This window comes from Eumetopias jubatus, unplaced genomic scaffold (assembly GCF_037043125.1).
Source record: "Eumetopias jubatus isolate StellerSeaLion01/CBP00866 unplaced genomic scaffold, mEumJub1_p1.0 scaffold_2, whole genome shotgun sequence".
Lineage (NCBI taxonomy): Eukaryota > Metazoa > Chordata > Mammalia > Carnivora > Otariidae > Eumetopias > Eumetopias jubatus.
Window position 1 is genome coordinate 15,401,369 of NW_028274808.1, and position 18,840 is coordinate 15,420,208.

At 45.3% G+C, this 18,840-nt stretch overlaps 1 protein-coding gene across 2 annotated transcripts in view; it reads left to right on the top strand.

Moving 5' to 3' along the window:
* The window catches only part of STOX2 (storkhead box 2), a 200,589-nt gene extending 183,566 nt beyond the window's left edge, over window positions 1-17,023 (top strand). For both annotated transcript variants that reach the window (XM_088021367.1, XM_028099877.2), the window contains exons 2-4: window positions 4,016-4,168; window positions 9,048-11,313; window positions 16,828-17,023. In XM_088021367.1, the coding sequence (XP_087877493.1) occupies window positions 4,016-4,168; window positions 9,048-11,313; window positions 16,828-17,023 (2,615 nt within the window). The remainder of the gene's footprint in view (window positions 1-4,015; window positions 4,169-9,047; window positions 11,314-16,827) is intronic.
* The last annotated feature ends 1,817 nt before the right edge of the window (window positions 17,024-18,840 follow it).

The following is an 18,840-nucleotide window of genomic DNA, read 5'->3' on the forward strand; positions in this document are numbered from 1 at the left end:
GAAACGTAATCGATTAAATCATTGGCCATTGGTGACTGATTCAGCCTTCCCAGAGGCTGGGGAGTAGGCCTGCAAGTTCCAACCCTTTAACCACAGGGTGAGTGCCCCTGGCCTCCAGCCCCCATCCTTTGCTTCGGGTCCAAAAGTCACCTTATTGACAGAACCCAAGACACCTTCTCTCTCTCATCACTTAGGACGCTCCACGGGTTTTAGGAGGAGGGAATGGGGATAAAGACCAGAGATGTATTTTCTGTACATCACATATCATGCTCGGGCAACATGAGGGAGTGTCCCCCGTAGCATGGGAACAGCACTGGATCGGTGGTCAAGACAGGGCTCCCTGATTAAACTGAGACCCAAAGGAGAAGCCACTCCAGCAAAGGTCTGTGCAAGGAGACTCCCAGAAGCTCCACAAATGAAGAGGCCCTGAGTTGAGAAAAAGCTTGTGTTCAGAGAACAGAGGAAGTTGTGAACGTGGAAGAGAGAGGGAGTGGGGAGCAGCAGGGTGTTGGTCCCAGAGGTGGCTGGACAGGCCCGGACCAAGACCCTGTGGGCTACCGCAGGCCTGGTGAAGCACTCTGCTCTCTTTCTGGGTGCAGTGGGCTGTCACCATAGGACATTTTGCAGGGAGGTGGCGAGTTTTCTGTTTTTCTAAGACCTGGCTGCTCAGTGGAGAAGGGAAAGCTGACAGTCATCAAGCCAGTCCAGTGGCCCAGGGGAGAGGGCAGAGCTTTGCGGGAGGGGTAACACTGGAGATGGAGCAAAGGAGCCCGTCCAGGGGGCATCCGGGCAGAGCGTAGACAAGGATTGCCGATGGGGTTGGGGACCGGAAGAGAGTGGGAAATAATTTATCTTAGTGTGGTATAAAAATGAAAGGTTGAGGGCGCCTGGGTGGCTCAGTTGGTTAAGCGACTGCCTTCGGCTCAGGTCATGATCCTGGAGTCCCGGGATCGAGTCCCACATCGGGCTCCTCCCTCTGACCCTCTTCCCTCTCGTGCTCTCTGTCTCTCATTCTCTCTCTCTCAAATAAATAAATAAAATCTTTAAAAAAAAAATGAAAGGTTGAGAGAGTCACTTAGAGCATCCAGATTCCATTCCCTTCTAGATCCTGAGTTAAAAGTTATTGCACACATTCACCATTAGGGCGAAACTGAGCTTTTCTAAAACAAATGCAATTCAGACACACTCGAAGCATGCTGGCTTTTGTAGTTGGCAGTGATGAATGTAAAGAAATTAACTTTAGAAGATGGCAGTTCAACTCAACACATAATTTCCGCTAAAACGTAAGGACAACCGTGGCCTAAACTGCAGTGGTTAGTTTTGCTAACAGAGAGCATAAGTTCCCCAGAACCTATACAAAATTCAAAAGTAGACCTGCATTTAAAAAAGAATCGCATTTAGTGGTTTTGTATCCTTAGTCTTCTGAGAAGTCCTTCATCATGGTAGGCAAATCTCAGACGGTGTTCTGAGATTTGGCACGTGGGTCCAAGGGTGCTGGAATCTGCTTTGATCTCCCCTGGGGCCCGCTGACCCTAGCTGCTTTTTCATCTCATTTTTAAAATCATCCCAAGTGACTTTGAGGTCCGCGTGGCGAACCTGGCAACTCATCAAGAACCTAGCCTCAGTGTCCCCATCCATTCCTGTAGAAGGCGGAGGGAGAGGGAGGGATTTCCAGAGAAGATCCTTCCAATGGCCGCGGCTGAGCTACGGAGCCCATGGTGGGGAGGAGAGATTTGAACAGGGACAGCTACAAAGTGCCACCTCCACTGCACCTCACCACCACCCCAGGAGGCTTTAGCATTAGATTTTGTTTTAATTGAGGGCACAACAGGTTTTAAAAAGATACACAGTGTGCTAAGCAGTAGCGCACTTGCCCACTGAGATGGTCCCAGCCCACATAATTCTGTCATTTTTGAGTCACCAATATGAACTGGGCTTTATCAGCCAGTGAAGGAAACTCAGATCCCCAGTGACACCCAAAATTCCGTGTTCTCATTTCTGCCCACTGCTGCCCCACCAAATGTTTGCAAGAGGCCTCTCTTTACGATATTTCTAACCCATAGGCCCCCAAAGTTCGTGGGTTCTCAGTAAGGTCAGTTCCTGCCTTTTGCTGTTCTCTTGTTCTGGGTTTGGGTCTTCCCCCCTCCCTCTGACCACTGGGAAAATTGCTCTTCTCACCCGCATCTTGCAGAGAATGGAGCCCTGAGTGGGGCAGGAGAGAGGGGAGCACTGAACTGAGCTGGTTTGGTGGGAGATGTAGGGCTCCACCCTTTGACCCCGGGGTCTTGCTTCTTCATCCACACGCCTGTTAGACTTAACCTTCCCCTGGTGGTTTTCATTCTCAGGCCCTGTTGGCCTGGTTTCCCATCTAGTCCATCAAAGCACATTCAGGTTCTTTCTCCAAGGGCCTCTGGGCTCCCAGCCAACCAGGGATCGCGGCTGGGCACGGTTTTAAGTGCCCCGACAGTGAGGAGGCTGGGCCACCCCAGAGCACCCTGACACCATCTCAGGAGGGTGCTGCTCGGGCCACAGGCCGACCCGAGTCTGGGATCTGTCCAGCCACGGTAGGTTACTACGACAGAGAAATCATGCTTAGGAAACAAAAAGGGAGAGATTATGTAAATACGTGTGGGAAATAAGCTCTGAAGCTCACAGATATTTGCTCTGCTGAAAACTTCACCCTCTTTCTGTAGGGCCCTTTCTCAAGCGAAACCTTACAGAGCCCCCGTGTACGAAAACAGGTGGCACCCCCCTGGGTGTGGGGGTCAGACCTCCCTGCTCTTTCAGCCTCTCCCTCTGCTGGGTCCCCCCACCCCCACTCCCACCCCAGAAGTCTTTCCAGGGAATTCTAGGAGTCCTGGGAACATAACTTGCAAACCGCCACATCATGATATGAAGATCACAGAAAGGAAGACAGACACCCTCCATGCCGACACTCTTCAGGAGCCTTTGTCAACAACCCCCCTCGCTGCTGGGTCTTCAGCCCACCCCCTGCCGCCATTGGTTCCTCTAGTCGCAGACATGTGCAGGCGGCCCCAGTCCCTTGTGGATGGCGATCTGCTCTCTGCTACTCTCTCCGGTCCCTCCTCTTGCTGAAATTCACCTCTGACTTTGTCATTCCTGAAACGCCTTCGGGGGCTCACCATCCCTCCTAGGATGAAGGCCCTGGGCACTCAGCTCTTTCCTCACGGTTGTCCCTGCACACCTGTGCCCTTTCTCTGCTACTCCCCAGAAAACATCTGCTTACCCTTACTCTGCTTACCCTTACCCCCCACACCTCCAGCCACCAGGCGCACCCCTACTTCAGCCCTGGATTCAGGGACATTCCCCAGGCACATCCGTGGGGAAACCTCGCACTTCCTGCGTCTAAGCCCCGCCCTCACGCCCAGGTGCTGCTGCATCCCCACCCTGCCCTCCTAACCCGGTGTCTGTTGTTCTGCCTTCTCGGGTGAACTGTGAACGCTGCCTCCTCCACTTACGTAGAAGCTCCTTGAGAGCAGAGATGTTTCCGGGGGAGGGGAGATGACCCTGTCCCGAGTAAATCCCAGGCCCCCAGCAGATGCGGGACACATAAAGAGCGCTCAACATCAGAATGAATGAATCTTCAAGTTTCCACAAGTGCATTTGTCGAGATGGGAATGGCAGTTATGACATAAACCAGCTCCGAGTTAATAAAATCAGAGATCATCTTTCAGGCTCGTGTTGTACGCCTTTCAGTCGTTAAGTCTGCTTCAGTGAGATCTCCGGTTTGCAAGGCCCGTTCTATTTGTTGAAGCAGTTGGAGCGTCCACTCTTCTGTGGATGTCTTACCACCTGTGTGGCATTGGCCGTGGCTGTAACAAACTTCCGCGTTCAGAGTTGATCCCATTCCTAATACAGGGAACAGGGAAGAGTCACGGAAGAGGCACGTGTGCGTGTGTGCGTGCGTGTGTGTGTGTGTGTGTGCAGGTATGTGTGTGAGACGAAAGGCCGGGTCTTTGAATGAACTGCTTACTTGAAAATTGTCTTTCTGCAGGTGATGTGTCACCAATCAGCATGTCTCCCATCAGTCAATCTCAGTTTATCCCACTCGGGGAAATCCTTTGCTTGGCCATCTCAGCAATGAACTCCGCCAGAAAACCTGTCACCCAAGAGGCGCTGATGGAGCACCTGACCACGTGCTTCCCAGGTAACGGGAAAAGAACGTAACACTTTCCAGATAGGTGTGTGTTCCATTGCTCGAGGACATCACACGGACCATTCCTCTTATTTAAATGTAATAGAAAAAAAAATTCTTTGCCAAAATGGGAAGGAAGCTTTTCCTAGTTCTGTAATTAAAAGCCGAGGCACCTCTGTTACCGCAAAAATAATTTGCCGTCTTCGGGTATTACTGCAATCCTTTTTAAGTTGGCACTGAGAAGAAGACATTAAATCAGAATCCATGAAGAATTCTGGCAAAAACTACCAAGGTTCTGTTCAACGTCACCATAACCTTCTTTAAAGACATGAACATCATGATTCATGGGAGCAAGTCAGAAAATTTTAGTCCCAGGGGATTACACTAAAGAGACAGTAATGTCAAAAATAAACAGGTCTTGCATGCTTGTGTCATGGCTTGATGAGTTTTAATAATCTGATATTTGATAAATCAGTTAAGATCCCATTTTGAAAGAAAAAAATAAGATGTTTCCTTTTCTCTTAAATATTAGTAAAAGAGGACAACAGGCCATCTGCTGCATGATCGGCACTGGGTGTCTCCAGTGTCAGAAGACGGTGGGAACGGTGATGAGCTAAAGCCTGCATGCCCTATCTCGAGGGAGGCGGCCCACTACTCAGCTCCGGTGTATTGACAGCCCCCCCCCCCCAAAATGTAGAAGCCTGCCAGAGTTACAAATCTCCTACTTTTTCAAGAGAATCTGGACTTTCAATTTTATGTGAAATCTGTAGACTTCCCTCACTATTGGCAGTTGTGTGTGTGTGTGTGTGTGTGTGTGTGTCGTGTGTGCGTGTACATTTTAACACACGTGTGCCAGTGACATGCAAGTCCAATAAAACACATTACTGGGCCACCAGTTGGCCAACTTGGCTTGGACTCCAACCTATGCTTACATTAAAAATGAACCCTTGACACAGGTTTTATGCAACCTAGAAGAGACCTCGGTAAACAGAAACTAGAGGCTGTAGCCGTTAGCTTTTACTACCCAAATGCTGGGTAACAATCACAGAACATCAGTGGTGTACAACAATGGACATTTATTTAGCTTCTGGGTTCCCCAGGAGTCAGCTGATCCAGATTGGACCTGCCCAGGTGGCTCTGCTCCACCTGTCCTCCATCCTCTTTAGAAAAGGAGACAAGTTTTGAAGTCTAACCGAATATTATTAAAATATTTGAATTCTCATATTTAATGCCTATGTTATAAATAAAAAGAATAGCCTAGATTTGGGCCTCTATTACTGTTTTGGACATTCAGATTCTAAAGAATGTTTTTTTAGTGAAAACCTTCTAGTAAAAATGTCTGACACACTGAAATGTGAACCTTTTTATCACCTTTCTATATTGGTTGAATTTTTGAAAACAACTTTTGTCTACCGGTTTCTATTACAGAAACAAGAATTTTTTTAAAGTATAAAAAGAATGAAATACTTGCTTCACAGCTTAAGTAAGCACTCATCATCCATCCATCCAGAGTGATCATTTCAATCAGACTGGTACTTGTCGAGTTGTTACAGTCAGATCTTCCCGGGAGGAAAGCTGACCGTCAGAGAAAGAGCTGCTACTGGGGTTGAAGTTGGCTTTCGATTTTGCTAGAGAATGTTAACATTATATATACCCCATGTTCTATCTCCCAACTCATCCCCTTTACGTCAGTTCTCGCAGAATTCTCCCTCAGCCAGTGTTCTTTACACACGAGAAGAAATAATCCAAAGAAGCCGACTGAAAGCTTCCGTCCAAAATGCTTAACGTATAAGAACGTGTGCGTGTGCTCTCCGTTCTGACAGTTGTCGGATTTGCGGGATGAAAGAGATCTTAGAAGTCTAAGTAGCACCCCGTTGACATGCAGTGTTTTTAGATACCTGCTTTTGCTTTGGAAAGATGTAAAGGCGTGGAAAAGGAGAGAAGTCAGCTTTCAGCTGTATTTGGATATAATGCTTATCTTTGTTCTTTAAGCCCTCAAAATCCAAATTCGTGGTGAATTTGGGACTGGGATCTGGTGGCGGTGGAATGTGCAAACACTGAAAACAGCCATCTCTTTCCCGGGCGAGGCCTGCAGATTTCTCGTGCGAGTCTGCATTTCACAGACAACTGAAAATACCAGTCATTCGACAGGGGCTTCGTAATAAAATAATCATCCCAAGTATCAGTGACTCGCAGTTAAAGCTTTGAAAACCCGCAGGTAGAAGGGTGGGAAGGGGAGTGGACAGGGAATGTTTCTCGTTTGGTTTTTTTTTTCAAATTAAGCATCATTGGACTGACAAACTTCAAATCCAAGATGTGAAAACTTTAGACGTAAATTCTCTTTGGAAACTCCTTCTTATTCCTTCCTTTGGGAACAATCCGAGCACCTATTCTTAATGGTAAGTAAACATGATGACACTGAGGTCATGATTTTGTATAGGTTTCTAAGTTTTCTATGATCGGCGCTTGAAAGGCCCACAGTCAGCAAATTCTGTTTATAGTACTAGCTGTTTTTCTGGATTACACCTCAGCTTTCCTTTATTACAGCAGCAGAGTAAACGGGTCAGTCATGAATGCTTATAAATGAGCCTTACCATTTTTTTGGAAGAACTTGTGTCTGTTACAATAGCGATTGCAAGCATGCTGCCATGTCAGATACAGTTCCTTTTCGGTATGGATTTGACACCCGCATAGCTGTGCCACACAACCCCAGTGGGCATCACGAGGCTGCAGTGGGCACAGTGTCTCATCTTGGGAGTGGTAGTCTGTGTGAGTGGTGCCCGCCCCCCGCCAAACTTGTTCAGCCGAAGGACCTGGTTGGGAGTAGGGCACAAAAGCTCTTTTAAGTTGCTTCTCTTAGGTGTAAGCATGTTTTGTTTTATGACGGCACTCAAGAATTTCATATATATGGTTTGGGTTGTATCACTAATTCACATGGAGTTCATTTTGTGCAGAAACTATCATAAAATTTTTTTAAAAATTGTATTATACCAGCCTGGAAGCCATTTGAGTAAACGCCAGTGTACATCTCTCAAGAGCAGAGCCCTAGACTAAAGGGAGACCATGCAGTGCAAAAATTAAATAATTATACTAAACAGTACATTATTCATAAGCAATGTTGCCTTTTCCACCTTGGTCACAAAGGATGGCTTCTGAAGATGGTAACATGGATGGATGGGCAGGTCACATCGCATTCATGGACGCTCTCCCAGGCCATGCATTACTCATGCTTTCATATCCCACTTTTGTAGTTTTGGAAGGATTGTGGAAGCCTAAACTTAGTTTACCCTGCTGTTCTAGGTTGCTACACGATGTTCTCTGAAAGTAATTTGGCTTCCATGGGTCCTGCCCCAAAGTTGAGACGATTAATAGCTAATGTTTATAGAGCCCCCACTATATGTCAGGCACTGCTCTGCATACCTTAAATGCGTTTAAACTCACAATTACCCTGTGAGGGTACCTGCTGTTACCCGCATTCTGATGGCCGTGAACAGAGGCTCAGAGAGGTTAGTTAAGTTGCCTAAGGCGATACCAGCTGTATCGGTTTTCTAGCACAGCCCTAACAAAGTACAAGGGGCTTAAACAAAAACAAAAAAAAAAATTATTGTCTTACTGTTCAGAAAGCTAGAACTACAAAATCAAGGTATCAGGACAGTTGGTTATTCCTTCCAAGGTCTGTGAGGGAAGAAACTGCTCCAGACCACGCTCCTTGGATGATGGATGGACATTTTCTACCAATGTTTCTTCACATTGTCTTCTCTCTGTGCATGTCCTTCTGCCCAATTTCCCCTTTGTAGAAGGACATTGGTCATGTTGGAGTAGAGCCCACCCTGATGACCTCATTTTAACTTGTTTATGAAGACCCAGTCTCCAAACATGGTCACATTCTGAGGTTTGGGGCATTAGGTTTAAACACAGGAATGGCGTGGGCAGGGGAGTTTGCATCACTCCACCACCACCACCAACTAACAGTGATGGAGCTGGAGTTTGAATCTAGCAGTGTGGCTCTGGGCTCTGGGTGCGTCATGAGCCATGGTCAAGTCCAACTGCCCTTTTATGTAACTTACAAAATTAAGTTTATTAAGTAAGCTTAGTCTTGAAAAATGAGTGTATAAAGTAGCTTCCAGTGTATACGGTAGCCTCTGTGTGCGTCCTGTTTGTTTTCGAATGCCAAGACAGCTATTTCAACCCAGTTTCCCTAGTTTTCTTTGTATCAGGAAAGGCTTTTTTTGTAAGTATATATTACATCATGTAAAACATTTTTCATTTTCCCCTCCTTTAAAAATACTCTGCCTTTGATGGCTCAGTTCAGGAAAGGCCTCGTGACAACAGTATCAATCTCACTGCCCCTGGCTTCCATCTCTCTCTCTTCCTGAATAGCTCCGAGTCCTGCGGACTTGCCATGTGGTGATACTCGGAAGCTTGGCAAAATTCGTAGGATTTTGTCTTAGGTTGGGCTGCTGGAACAAAATCCCATAGACTGGGGGGGGGGGGGGGGGGGCGGGGCTGAAGCAACAGATATTTATTTCTCATGGTCTGGGAAGGCTGGGAGCTCTGAGATCAAGGCACCTGCAGCTCTGGTGTCTGGTGAGGGCCCTCTTGCGGGCTTGAAGACGGCTGCATCCTCACACGGCAGAGGGAGGGGGCTTTGGTCTCTTCCTCTTCCTATGAGGGCACATCATTGAGGGCCCCACCCTCAGGAACTCATCTAAACCTAGTCACCGCCCAAAGGCCCTACCTCCTGGTACCATCACATCAGGGATTAGGATTTGCACATAGGAATATTGGGGGCGGGGGTTCAAACATTCGGTCCATAGTAGATTCTGAGAAGTCAGGAACCGGCAGCAAGTTCCCTCTACATTCTCATGAGTCTATGTTCCTTTGGTTTTAGGTGTTCCCACCCCGAGCCAAGAAATCCTACGGCACACGCTGAACACGTTGGTACGGGAGAGGAAGATCTACCCAACTCCAGATGGCTATTTCATCGTGACCCCACAGACCTATTTCATTACTCCTTCTCTCATAAGAACTAACAGTAAATGGTACCATTTGGACGAGAGGATACCTGACAGGTCTCAGTGTACCTCTCCACAACCCGGAACCATAACGCCCTCTGCCTCAGGCTGCGTCAGGGAAAGAACATTGCCCAGAAACCACTGCGACTCTTGCCACTGCTGCAGAGAAGACATGCACAGCATGCATGCTTCCACTCTGCAGAGGAAACCTGCCAAGGACTGCAAAGACCCCTATTGCCCTCCTTCACTATGCCAGGTGCCACCCACTGAAAAGAGCAAAAGTACTGTAAACTTTTCTTATAAGACAGAAACTCTCTCAAAACCTAAAGATAGTGAAAAGCAGTCCAAAAAATTTGGGCTAAAGTTATTCCGGCTAAGTTTTAAAAAAGATAAGACCAAACAGCTAGCCAATTTCTCCGCCCAGTTTCCTCCGGAGGAGTGGCCCTTGCGAGATGAAGACACACCAACTACTATCCCTAGGGAAGTGGAAATGGAGATCATTAGGCGGATTAACCCGGACTTGACCGTGGAAAATGTCATGAGGCACACTGCACTAATGAAGAAGCTTGAAGAAGAAAAAGCGCATCGGAGTAAAGCCGGGTCTTCGGCTCATCACAGCGGAAGAAGTAAAAAGAGTAGGGCTCATCGGAAGTCCCACGGGAAGTCTCGGTCGCACAGCAAGACACGAGTATCTAAAGGAGACCCTTCGGATGGCTCTCCTCTGGACATCCCAGGTGACAGAGAGTATGACTTCGGTGATCCTCTTACCAGGGCACCCAGGGAAGGCTGCTTCATCATTGAGCACAAAGGAGATAACTTCATCATGCATAGCAACACGAATGTGATTGAGTCTCATTTCCCCATGACACCAGAATGGGATGTGTCTGGGGAATTGGCCAAAAGGAGAACTGAGATGCCTTTTCCTGAGCCTTCCAGGGGAAGCTCCCACTCAAAAGTGCACCGAAGCCACAGCCATACCCAGGACCGAAGGTCCAGGAATGAGAGATCCAGCAAAGCCAAGGAGAGATCCAGATCCATGGATAACTCGAAGGGCCCTCTGGGGGCTTCTTCGCTGGGGACGCCTGAAGACCTGGCTGAAGGCTGTAGCCAAGATGACCAAACGCCCAGCCAGTCCTACATTGACGACAGTACTTTAAGGCCTGCGCAAACAATTGGCCATCAAAGGGCTCATGTTTCGTCCACAAGCTATAAAGAGGTGTGTATTCCAGAAATAGTCGGTGGCAGCAAGGAGCCTTCCAGCGCATGTAGCCTTTTGGAGCCAGGCAGACCACCTGAGAGTTTGCCATCCTATGGGGAGCTCAACTCCTGTCCAACAAAAACAGCTACAGATGACTATTTCCAGTGCAACACGTCCAGTGAGACAGTCCTCACGGCGCCATCGCCTCTGGGAAAGAACAAAGAGGATCATGACACTCTGACTCTGGCGGAAGGGGTGAAAAAACTGCCGCTGTCTGATAGGCAGGCCCCACATTCTTCCAGAGAGCCTGTAGGGCACAAGGAGGAGTCACCAAAAGGGCCAGGCGGAGGCCCAGCCGCTTCCGGCGCAGTGGCCGAAGGGATTGCCAACGGACGCCTTGTCCAGCACCATAGTGCTGAGCCCAGCAGCCTGGACAAGAGGAAAGAGATATTCAGCAAGGACACACTGTTCAAACCTCTCCACAGCACCTTGTCTGTAAACAGCTATCACAAATCGAGCCTGTCCCTCCTCAAATCTCTCCCGAAGACACCTGCTGACACACTGCCGGGCCGATGTGAGAAACTGGAGCCGCCCCTGGGGACCTCGGTGGCACCAGCCGTGCCTGGTTCCCAGCGTCAGCAGGAGTCAGGGGGGAACCAGGAAGCCTCTTTTGACTATTACAATGTCTCCGATGACGACGACTCCGAGGAAGGGGCAAACAAAAACACGGAGGAGGAAAAAAACAGAGATGATGTAGGCACCATGCAGTGGCTCCTTGAGAGGGAGAAGGAAAGAGACTTACAGAGGAAATTCGAGAAGAACCTCACCCTCCTTGCCCCAAAAGAAACCGACAGTAGCAGCAACCAGAGAGCCACCCATTCAGCACGCCTCGACAGCATGGACAGTAGCAGCATCACTGTGGACAGTGGATTCAACTCCCCACGGTAGGGAGAGGCATCTCTGCGTGCGCGCACACACTCACACTCACACGCACACACCTATGAGGGCCTGGGGCTTTATGCAGATAACTTGAAAAGTTTTTGATTTCAGTTTTAATTCTGTGGATGCGGGTTAAGTGTTGTGTGAGTTGCGCTGTTAACAACCTGTTTCTGACTTCTTTTTCAGGAATTGAAACAAATGTTTCTGCAGCTGTAGAGATCACCAATCTGGACTGGTGGGTTGGCTCCCTCCCTCACACTTGCATCAGGCCAATCTAACTAGGACCAACATTTTCCAGGATTTTTCTTCTGTGTTTATATTGCCATCATGCTGATAAAAGAAGGGTTTTTGTTTTTTGTTTTTTTTAGGTCCTCAAAAATAGTAACTTTTTGAGTAGAATGAGCGGTCAGTAGTCAATTGGGGGTTGGGTAGGGCTTGGGTATAAATCGATTGACTCAAGGACGGGGTCCTTCTAGTGGGAATAGCAGATCTCAACACCTTTCCAGGGGATCGAGATGCTAGTTGCCATTGCAGTGTCGACTCTGTGTGCTCCCTCCCCGACCTTGCTCATACGTTTCACATCCGCAGAGAAATAGAACCTTGTGTCTCTCACAGAGCAGTGAGGGGCCTGTGTTCCCTTAGATCAAAGCATGTGCCCACGCTTTTCTCTCTCCTGCAGAATTGACACAACCCATTAAGGCCCTCGAATCATAACTGGTAATTCAGCAAAGGGTTAACAGCACAGAGTGTGCAATGCCTAACGGTCATATCCAGCACACTGAAGTAGCTCGGGGGTTAAGAAAGCAAAAGAGAGTCTCTCCAACTTCCTTTTTTTTTCTCCTTAACTCTTCCTTCTCCTCAAAGGGCAACTTGGGACCTAATTCTCCTTCTAAATTCTACTCCAGATTGGTGACTCTGAGATGCAGAAATACCACTGAGAGGTGGACATTTCTCACTAGCTGCGATTCCCAAGATTCTACGATATGGATAATTTTAACAAGTACCCAGATAGGATTATGTACTTCATATATTTTGATTATTAAGAATGAAACTTAGTTCTGTTGTGATCATTTCACTTTCATCTCTGGATAAGTTGGGGACAGAACATCCCCAAATCAGAATTGGGAATCATTAATCTGTCCCATATTCGACCTTTGTTATTTCTTTAAGGGCTAGTTTTTGATGATGATGATGATGATTTTTGCCATGTAACCTTTTTTTTCCAAGTTAACCCATGTGCGGAAGTCTAATGTCTAAACAAACCACAGAGATGGTGCTCTGGTTAAAATGGGTGTGAAGCCAGGAGCCCCATGTCCCCTCTGTCAGTCCCTCAAGGAGCCCTAACTGACCTCAGGGAGCTATGGCACTCAGTCCAAAAGCTATTAGCCTACCTACTAAGTGACTTTTCTACAAAATAACTTCCACTAGATGTTTTTTAAATCATGAATCAAATCTTAACTTATTTACCAATTATTTTATATATCCTTTTCTTTCTGTTTCTCGCTTCTGCTCTTTTTTTTTTCCTCTTAAATTTCTAACAGTGGATACCAGAGAGGTATAATTGAAGGTCTGTAATTGATGGTAGACATTCAAAACCATAACCAAGGTGTGGTTTATCTGCCTGTACCTTATGCTCAACTGTTTCTTGTCATATAGACTCTGCCTGCCTAGTACAACGAGTTTTTTTCTGACCTTGCACTGTGCCCTCTTGGCCCCTGCACCCTCCACAGAGGGAAGGCTGCGGTCCTCCAGACATAATTGCTACAGAGACAAGAGTAGTTTAATGGGCTCTAACTCAACAACCCACCACCGCCTGATACTGAAAGTGTTTTTGTTTGGGGGGCAAATAGACACAAATACTCATGAAATAGTTGACCCAGTCTTGCCACAGGATGTATTGTTTTATCTCTAAATTCGGGATGCAGAATATAGAATTGATGAATGAGATTATTTCTTGAAGTAAGTTTATTTTCATTTGTTTAATAAGGTACTTAAGGTTAAACGCTTTGTCATGGTAAGAGGTAAGATCGTTCTGAGGAAACAACTGTCTCACATTTAGCTACGTGTCTGTCCACTACTATTAGGTAGAGTTTTCTCGATAGGAATACATAGATTGCCCATAAGTTTCATGCAGTTAGATCATCTGCAGAACAATTCCTAATTTTGCCCCTTTCGTATTTACCATTCTTTGGCTAGAAATTAGGTCACAACTGTTTTTAAACTGTATTTTCGGTACACCTCAGTTAATCGACTAAGTTGTTTTCTGATGCGTGAGAATGGTCTATGAAGGAGAATATTTGAGTTATAGGGAGTTTTATTCTCCAGCATGAGGAGTATTTTAGCCATATAGCATTATCAGACTGATACCTCTCCACTGCCGTGAGATACAGAAACTTTAAGTGGGCCACTTATTCGAGTCTTTCAGTACATATTCCACAGAGCAACTAAGATCCAATAACAACAACAAAGACCAAGAAAGGTGATCTCCACACTCCCAGCTTTCCGTGCTGGCTCAGAGAAGTCATGTTCAGCCACATTCTCAAAATTCTCAGTCCCTTTCGTTGGGACCTAAAGGGTTTTGAGAAGGAAAAAAGGTAAAAGCTTCAACTATGCTATGAGATCTAATATTGAACACGAAAATTCTTGACCTGTAAAATCCGCGATTCCAAATCTGAGGCCCAAAACTGGTTGACAAACACAGTGTGAAAACCCGAGGTAGCAAAACTGCAGGGATGTGTCGGCTTCGTGTAGGGCGCGAGCATGCGCTGTCGGAGCGCGGGGCCGAGGGAAACACACGCATCCGGGAGGATGAGCCACACACCTGTTCGGTTCACTGCTTCTGCTTATAAAATCCTAACATCTTATTGTTAAGGTTGCACTCCATTGGGTTTCTTTTTCAAGAAAGTTAAGAACTTTTAAACTGGAAGACTAATTTTATTGCTAATGCTCTATCTCCATTAGCTTTTTCTTCATCACACCCAGAACCCTCGTTACAAGTGTCGCACCCTGCACTCGTTATTACAGCAGTAACGAAATGTATCCTTTGGAGAAACTGGAGTACTGTATATCTTTATCACTGTGATGACTCTGGCCAAAGGTGGTCAGAGGCATCTTAGAGCAGAGACAGCTCCCAACTTAGATGATCTTTTGCCGTGATGTGTGTTCACAGTGCCTGGCATACAGCGGGTACTTGATGAGTGTGAAGCCTGTGCCTCAAAAGCTAGTTTCAAAGGTTTAAGAGGGTTTAAGACCTTAAAATGCATTTTTCCATAGAAAAGGTGCCATTAGTAACGGATGGATTCTGAAACCAACTCATAGTAGCTCCTTCATTCATTAGATGCCAGATGTGCATCTGAAATAATTAGAATGTATCTAGCTTTTTAGTGTACAGATTCATCAACGCTTATTTCTTCACAATCACTCTATGAGTAGGTAAATCTCATAACTCTCATCATTTTAGAGATGGGGAAATCAAATACTGTAAAAAGTTACTATCACAATTAGGAGTGAAACCGAAGGAACGTGTCACAAAATCTTTGGGGTTCTACAGGTTGATTGCCCTTCTTCCTTCCTCTGCCTGACCCCGTGCCTCAGCTATGGTGCTGGCAAGCCACTGGTGAATTTTCTTAGGGAAGGTGTAAGGCAGGTAAGTAGGTGAGTCTAGCACTTAACATCGCTTTTAGTGATGATGTTCTGGGGTATTCTTTAGGTATGCTCAGCTCTACCGTAAGCACAATGAAAGAACTTAACTTCTTTCTTCTTTTTTTTTTAAGATTTTATTTATTTATTCGACAGAGAGAGTGAGAGAGCACAAGCAGGGGGAACAGTAGAGGGAGAGGGAGAAGGAGGCTCCCCGCCAAGCAGGGAGCCTGATGTGGGGCTCGATCCCAGGACCCTGGGATCATGACCCAAGCCGAAGGCAGACGCTTAACCATCTGAGCCACCCAGGCGCCCCAGAACTTATTTCTGTAAATATATTAACCTTCTGGAGGTGCCCTTTGCAGTCAAGAAAGATCCAGTTGTCTTTCTGGTAGTCGATGAATAAACGTCCTTTTAAACAATTACCTCTTGGCTCCTTGATGAGAAGCAAACTCAAAGCCACAAAGGTTAGAATGAAACAATCCACTATCTAGGAAGTTCAGCCAAAGTACAGGCATCCCTCGCTTTCCAAAACTTTGTGTTAACTTCCTTTCACTTTAACGGAAGACCCTACATTAGTAACAGCTTTCTTCGTGAAAGCGAAAATCTTCGGATTTCTTTCAGTTAGCAGAAACAGGTACCAACGTAGGTCTTTCATAAAATCGAGGAGGCATTAATGGCGAACATTTGGAAAGCACGTGTATACTCTTTCTGACATTTAGGCTTAGGAAAGATTTCATAGGAACACTCTACACTCCGAAAGTGGGAGAAACCTGTGTGGGGTTCAGACAGAATTGCTATTAATTTAGTACAGGAATGAAAGAAAGGTGGTGAGGATGTCCACTGCAGTAGTCTGACCTGCTGACTAGTTTCAGCAGGCTTCAGTCAGTGATGGGGGGTGGGGGGGGCAACTCTCAGAATATTTTCTAAACTCTGAATCTGCCCAGTCGGGTGAATGGACGTTTTGAGCATCATTGTGGTTTCTTCAATCTCTTTGTAAACTAAGTTTCTTATTCCCACTTTGAGGACTTTGAACATAGAACCTGTTCAGTTCCTATCAGTCAGGCCAAGTAACCTTATTTCTGCTATTGCCCTACACATTTAAAATGTTAATATTCTGAATCTCTTGGAGCCATAAAACAAATTCAAGAGTTTCTAACTTAGAAAAATTAAAAGCGAAGTAGAACTACTAAAGCCTTTAAATCACTTCTGTTCTAAAGAATCCTTGAAAAATAAAATACTGCTACCAAAGTCGGGGGAGGGGATGTAAACTTCACAAATGGGGAAAATCTAAGATTCCTTATCTGAAAATATAACGTATTTCCATGAAAGTGTTAAGATTTGAAACAGAGGTGCAAAGCGTTTTAAGACGAATTTTATTCCCATCAGGGTGGCAAATTAGCTAATGTGGCATGCTTGAAGTCCACCAAAGTCAAAATCTGCTAATCAGGAATGAAAACGGAATCATTAGGGGCAAAATTGAGTTTATTCATTTATTCAGTGAATTTCCAGCCTGAAACGAAATCATCGCATGTGTGTATTTAAGAGGATTCTTTTCTAAAGTGAACGCGATAGCTATCTCTCACATCAAATTTGGAAGCAGTTTCCTTGAATGGGAAAAGAAGGAGAAAACATTTACAGTGCCTTTGGCTGGATGAAAACCCGTTATTCAGGGTGCCACTGATTATAACGTGTGTGAAAGCTTCTGGAGCCCACATTGGAAGAGCGTATGTGAATAATCAGTGTGAGGTGGTGTATATATGACATCATGAGCCAACAGAGGAAATCCATTAACTACATCATTTGCTCTTCCTCTGGGGCTCAAGAGATAATTATTTATGTTTAAAACAAAACAAAACAAACCCTTTTTACTCTTTTAGCACTCGGGAGAGCCTGGCTTCCAACACGTCAAGCATTGTTGAAAGTAACCGTCGTCAGAACGCTACCTTGAGCCCGGTCCACGGTGGAGCTGGCCCGGCCTTCAACTTCCGAGCAAGTACGGACCCCGCAACCAACGAAGCTGAGAAACTACAGAAACCTTCCAACTGCTTGCAAGCTTCTGTTACTAGTGTGTGACAGTCGTTCTGCCTCAGATCTCCTGTCTCATTCGATACAGCCAAGTTTACGACACTGGGACTGATGTTTACATCTTGGGAAAGACAAGCATCTCGACCACAGTTTTTGTGTTTACTTAAACTGTGCTGCTAAGTAGGCTAGGGCAAAAAACAAAAATCTTTATTTCAGAGTATTGCTTTTCACATTTATGGCTCTGTAGCAACCGAATAGCAGTAGGGGTGATATGTATACTTTTGCTTCACTACTTGTAACTGAGCACACATAGGAAAGTCTAGACACTGTAAGTGTGATATGCATTCCAATGTCATGAAGTTGCCAATTCCATTTTTAAATGCCACAGATACGTGTTGCTCCCAGTCTGTGGTCAGAGGGTGCCACAGAACTGATCCTTGACACTCCCCCCCCAAAAAAGTAAGCCACCCCAAAATGTCAAATACCAGGATCCACCTTGAGGGAAATCAATGTCAAACTGACCAAAAGGGACCCCAGCCCTTTGTGTGTGAATTGTTTATGCACCAGTCATTTCTCACTGTGAGTTTTTGTGACACGATTTTGCAGGAGCCCGTGGAAGTGTGTCAGAAGGGGTCATGATCGAAATCCTGGGAGTGTTTGTTTTCAGGATTTTGTTTTTAAGTGTAACAGATGCTTGTCTGATGTTTAACCTTCCATAATCACAAACAGGAATATAGGCCTTTGATTCTGAAGTGGACGAAGGAAGGAGATCCCCAGCCTGGCTGGGACACAGCACTAAGGGATGGAAGAGGGAAATGTGGACTCTAAAGGTGTCAGTCGAATATTTAAGGAAGATAATTTCCTCCTTGTGATACTTATGATGATCCTATCTTACTATAATAGATATGATAATTAGTTTGTTTAAAAGCAAAATGTTCTTTGTGATACAAATGAAGAGTATGGCCTGGGGATGTTATTCTTTCTAATGGAAGGACATTAATCTATTTTATGTAGTTTTAAATAGAATGCCTAAATTAGGCTATGGGAGATCATTTTTAGTGGTTATAGGAAAGAGCAAAATTAGGGAGAGTTGAACTTCAGGCCTTTTATTCCTGGAAAGATATCTATAGAGAAAAGTTTAAAATAATTTTTGATTAGAAATATACATGTGCCCATGTAATTACCAACAGAATGTGCTCATTCTGCAAGTATGGTATAATCTGAACTTGTACTCCCCTGAAATTTATCAGAGTAACAATTATGCATACATGAACTATGCCAGAGTAATGTTTACAGATACTTTGTAACCAATTTCAGGAGGCATTTTTAGGTGGATGTAGAGTTACTAGCCCAACCTCTTTCAAAACGGTTTGTTAACATTTTGCTTTGGTTTACAATGTCTTATTGAATACAAAGAAGACTCTGCAGCAAAGGGATTACAAATAATCGAGCTTCAACTTTACAGAAAAGAGACATTTCAAAGTTCCCCATTTTATTCTATGAGAACAATGGCCTAAACGTGTAGATAATGAAAAATTATTTGCAGAAGGGTTACATATGACACAAGTAAATGGTCTGACCAAAAGTTTAGTTTAGTGGCGTGTGAGCCGTATAACCATAAAATATATATCCAAAAATAAATCTAAAATCTTCCCACCTCAGACTTCAGTAATTGGCATAAAATGTGTGAAACATTTCTGCCTCAGTATTAGGTTCAATCACTAGGGATCTGTTTAAAGAATACACTCCTATACATAGCTGGACCGATTCTTGAAACATATGGATACTCTCTCATGCTTTTCCAGATATTTGGAAGTTGCATTAGGTCAAACTGGACTCATCAAGTTTAGTCTAGATTCCTTTTT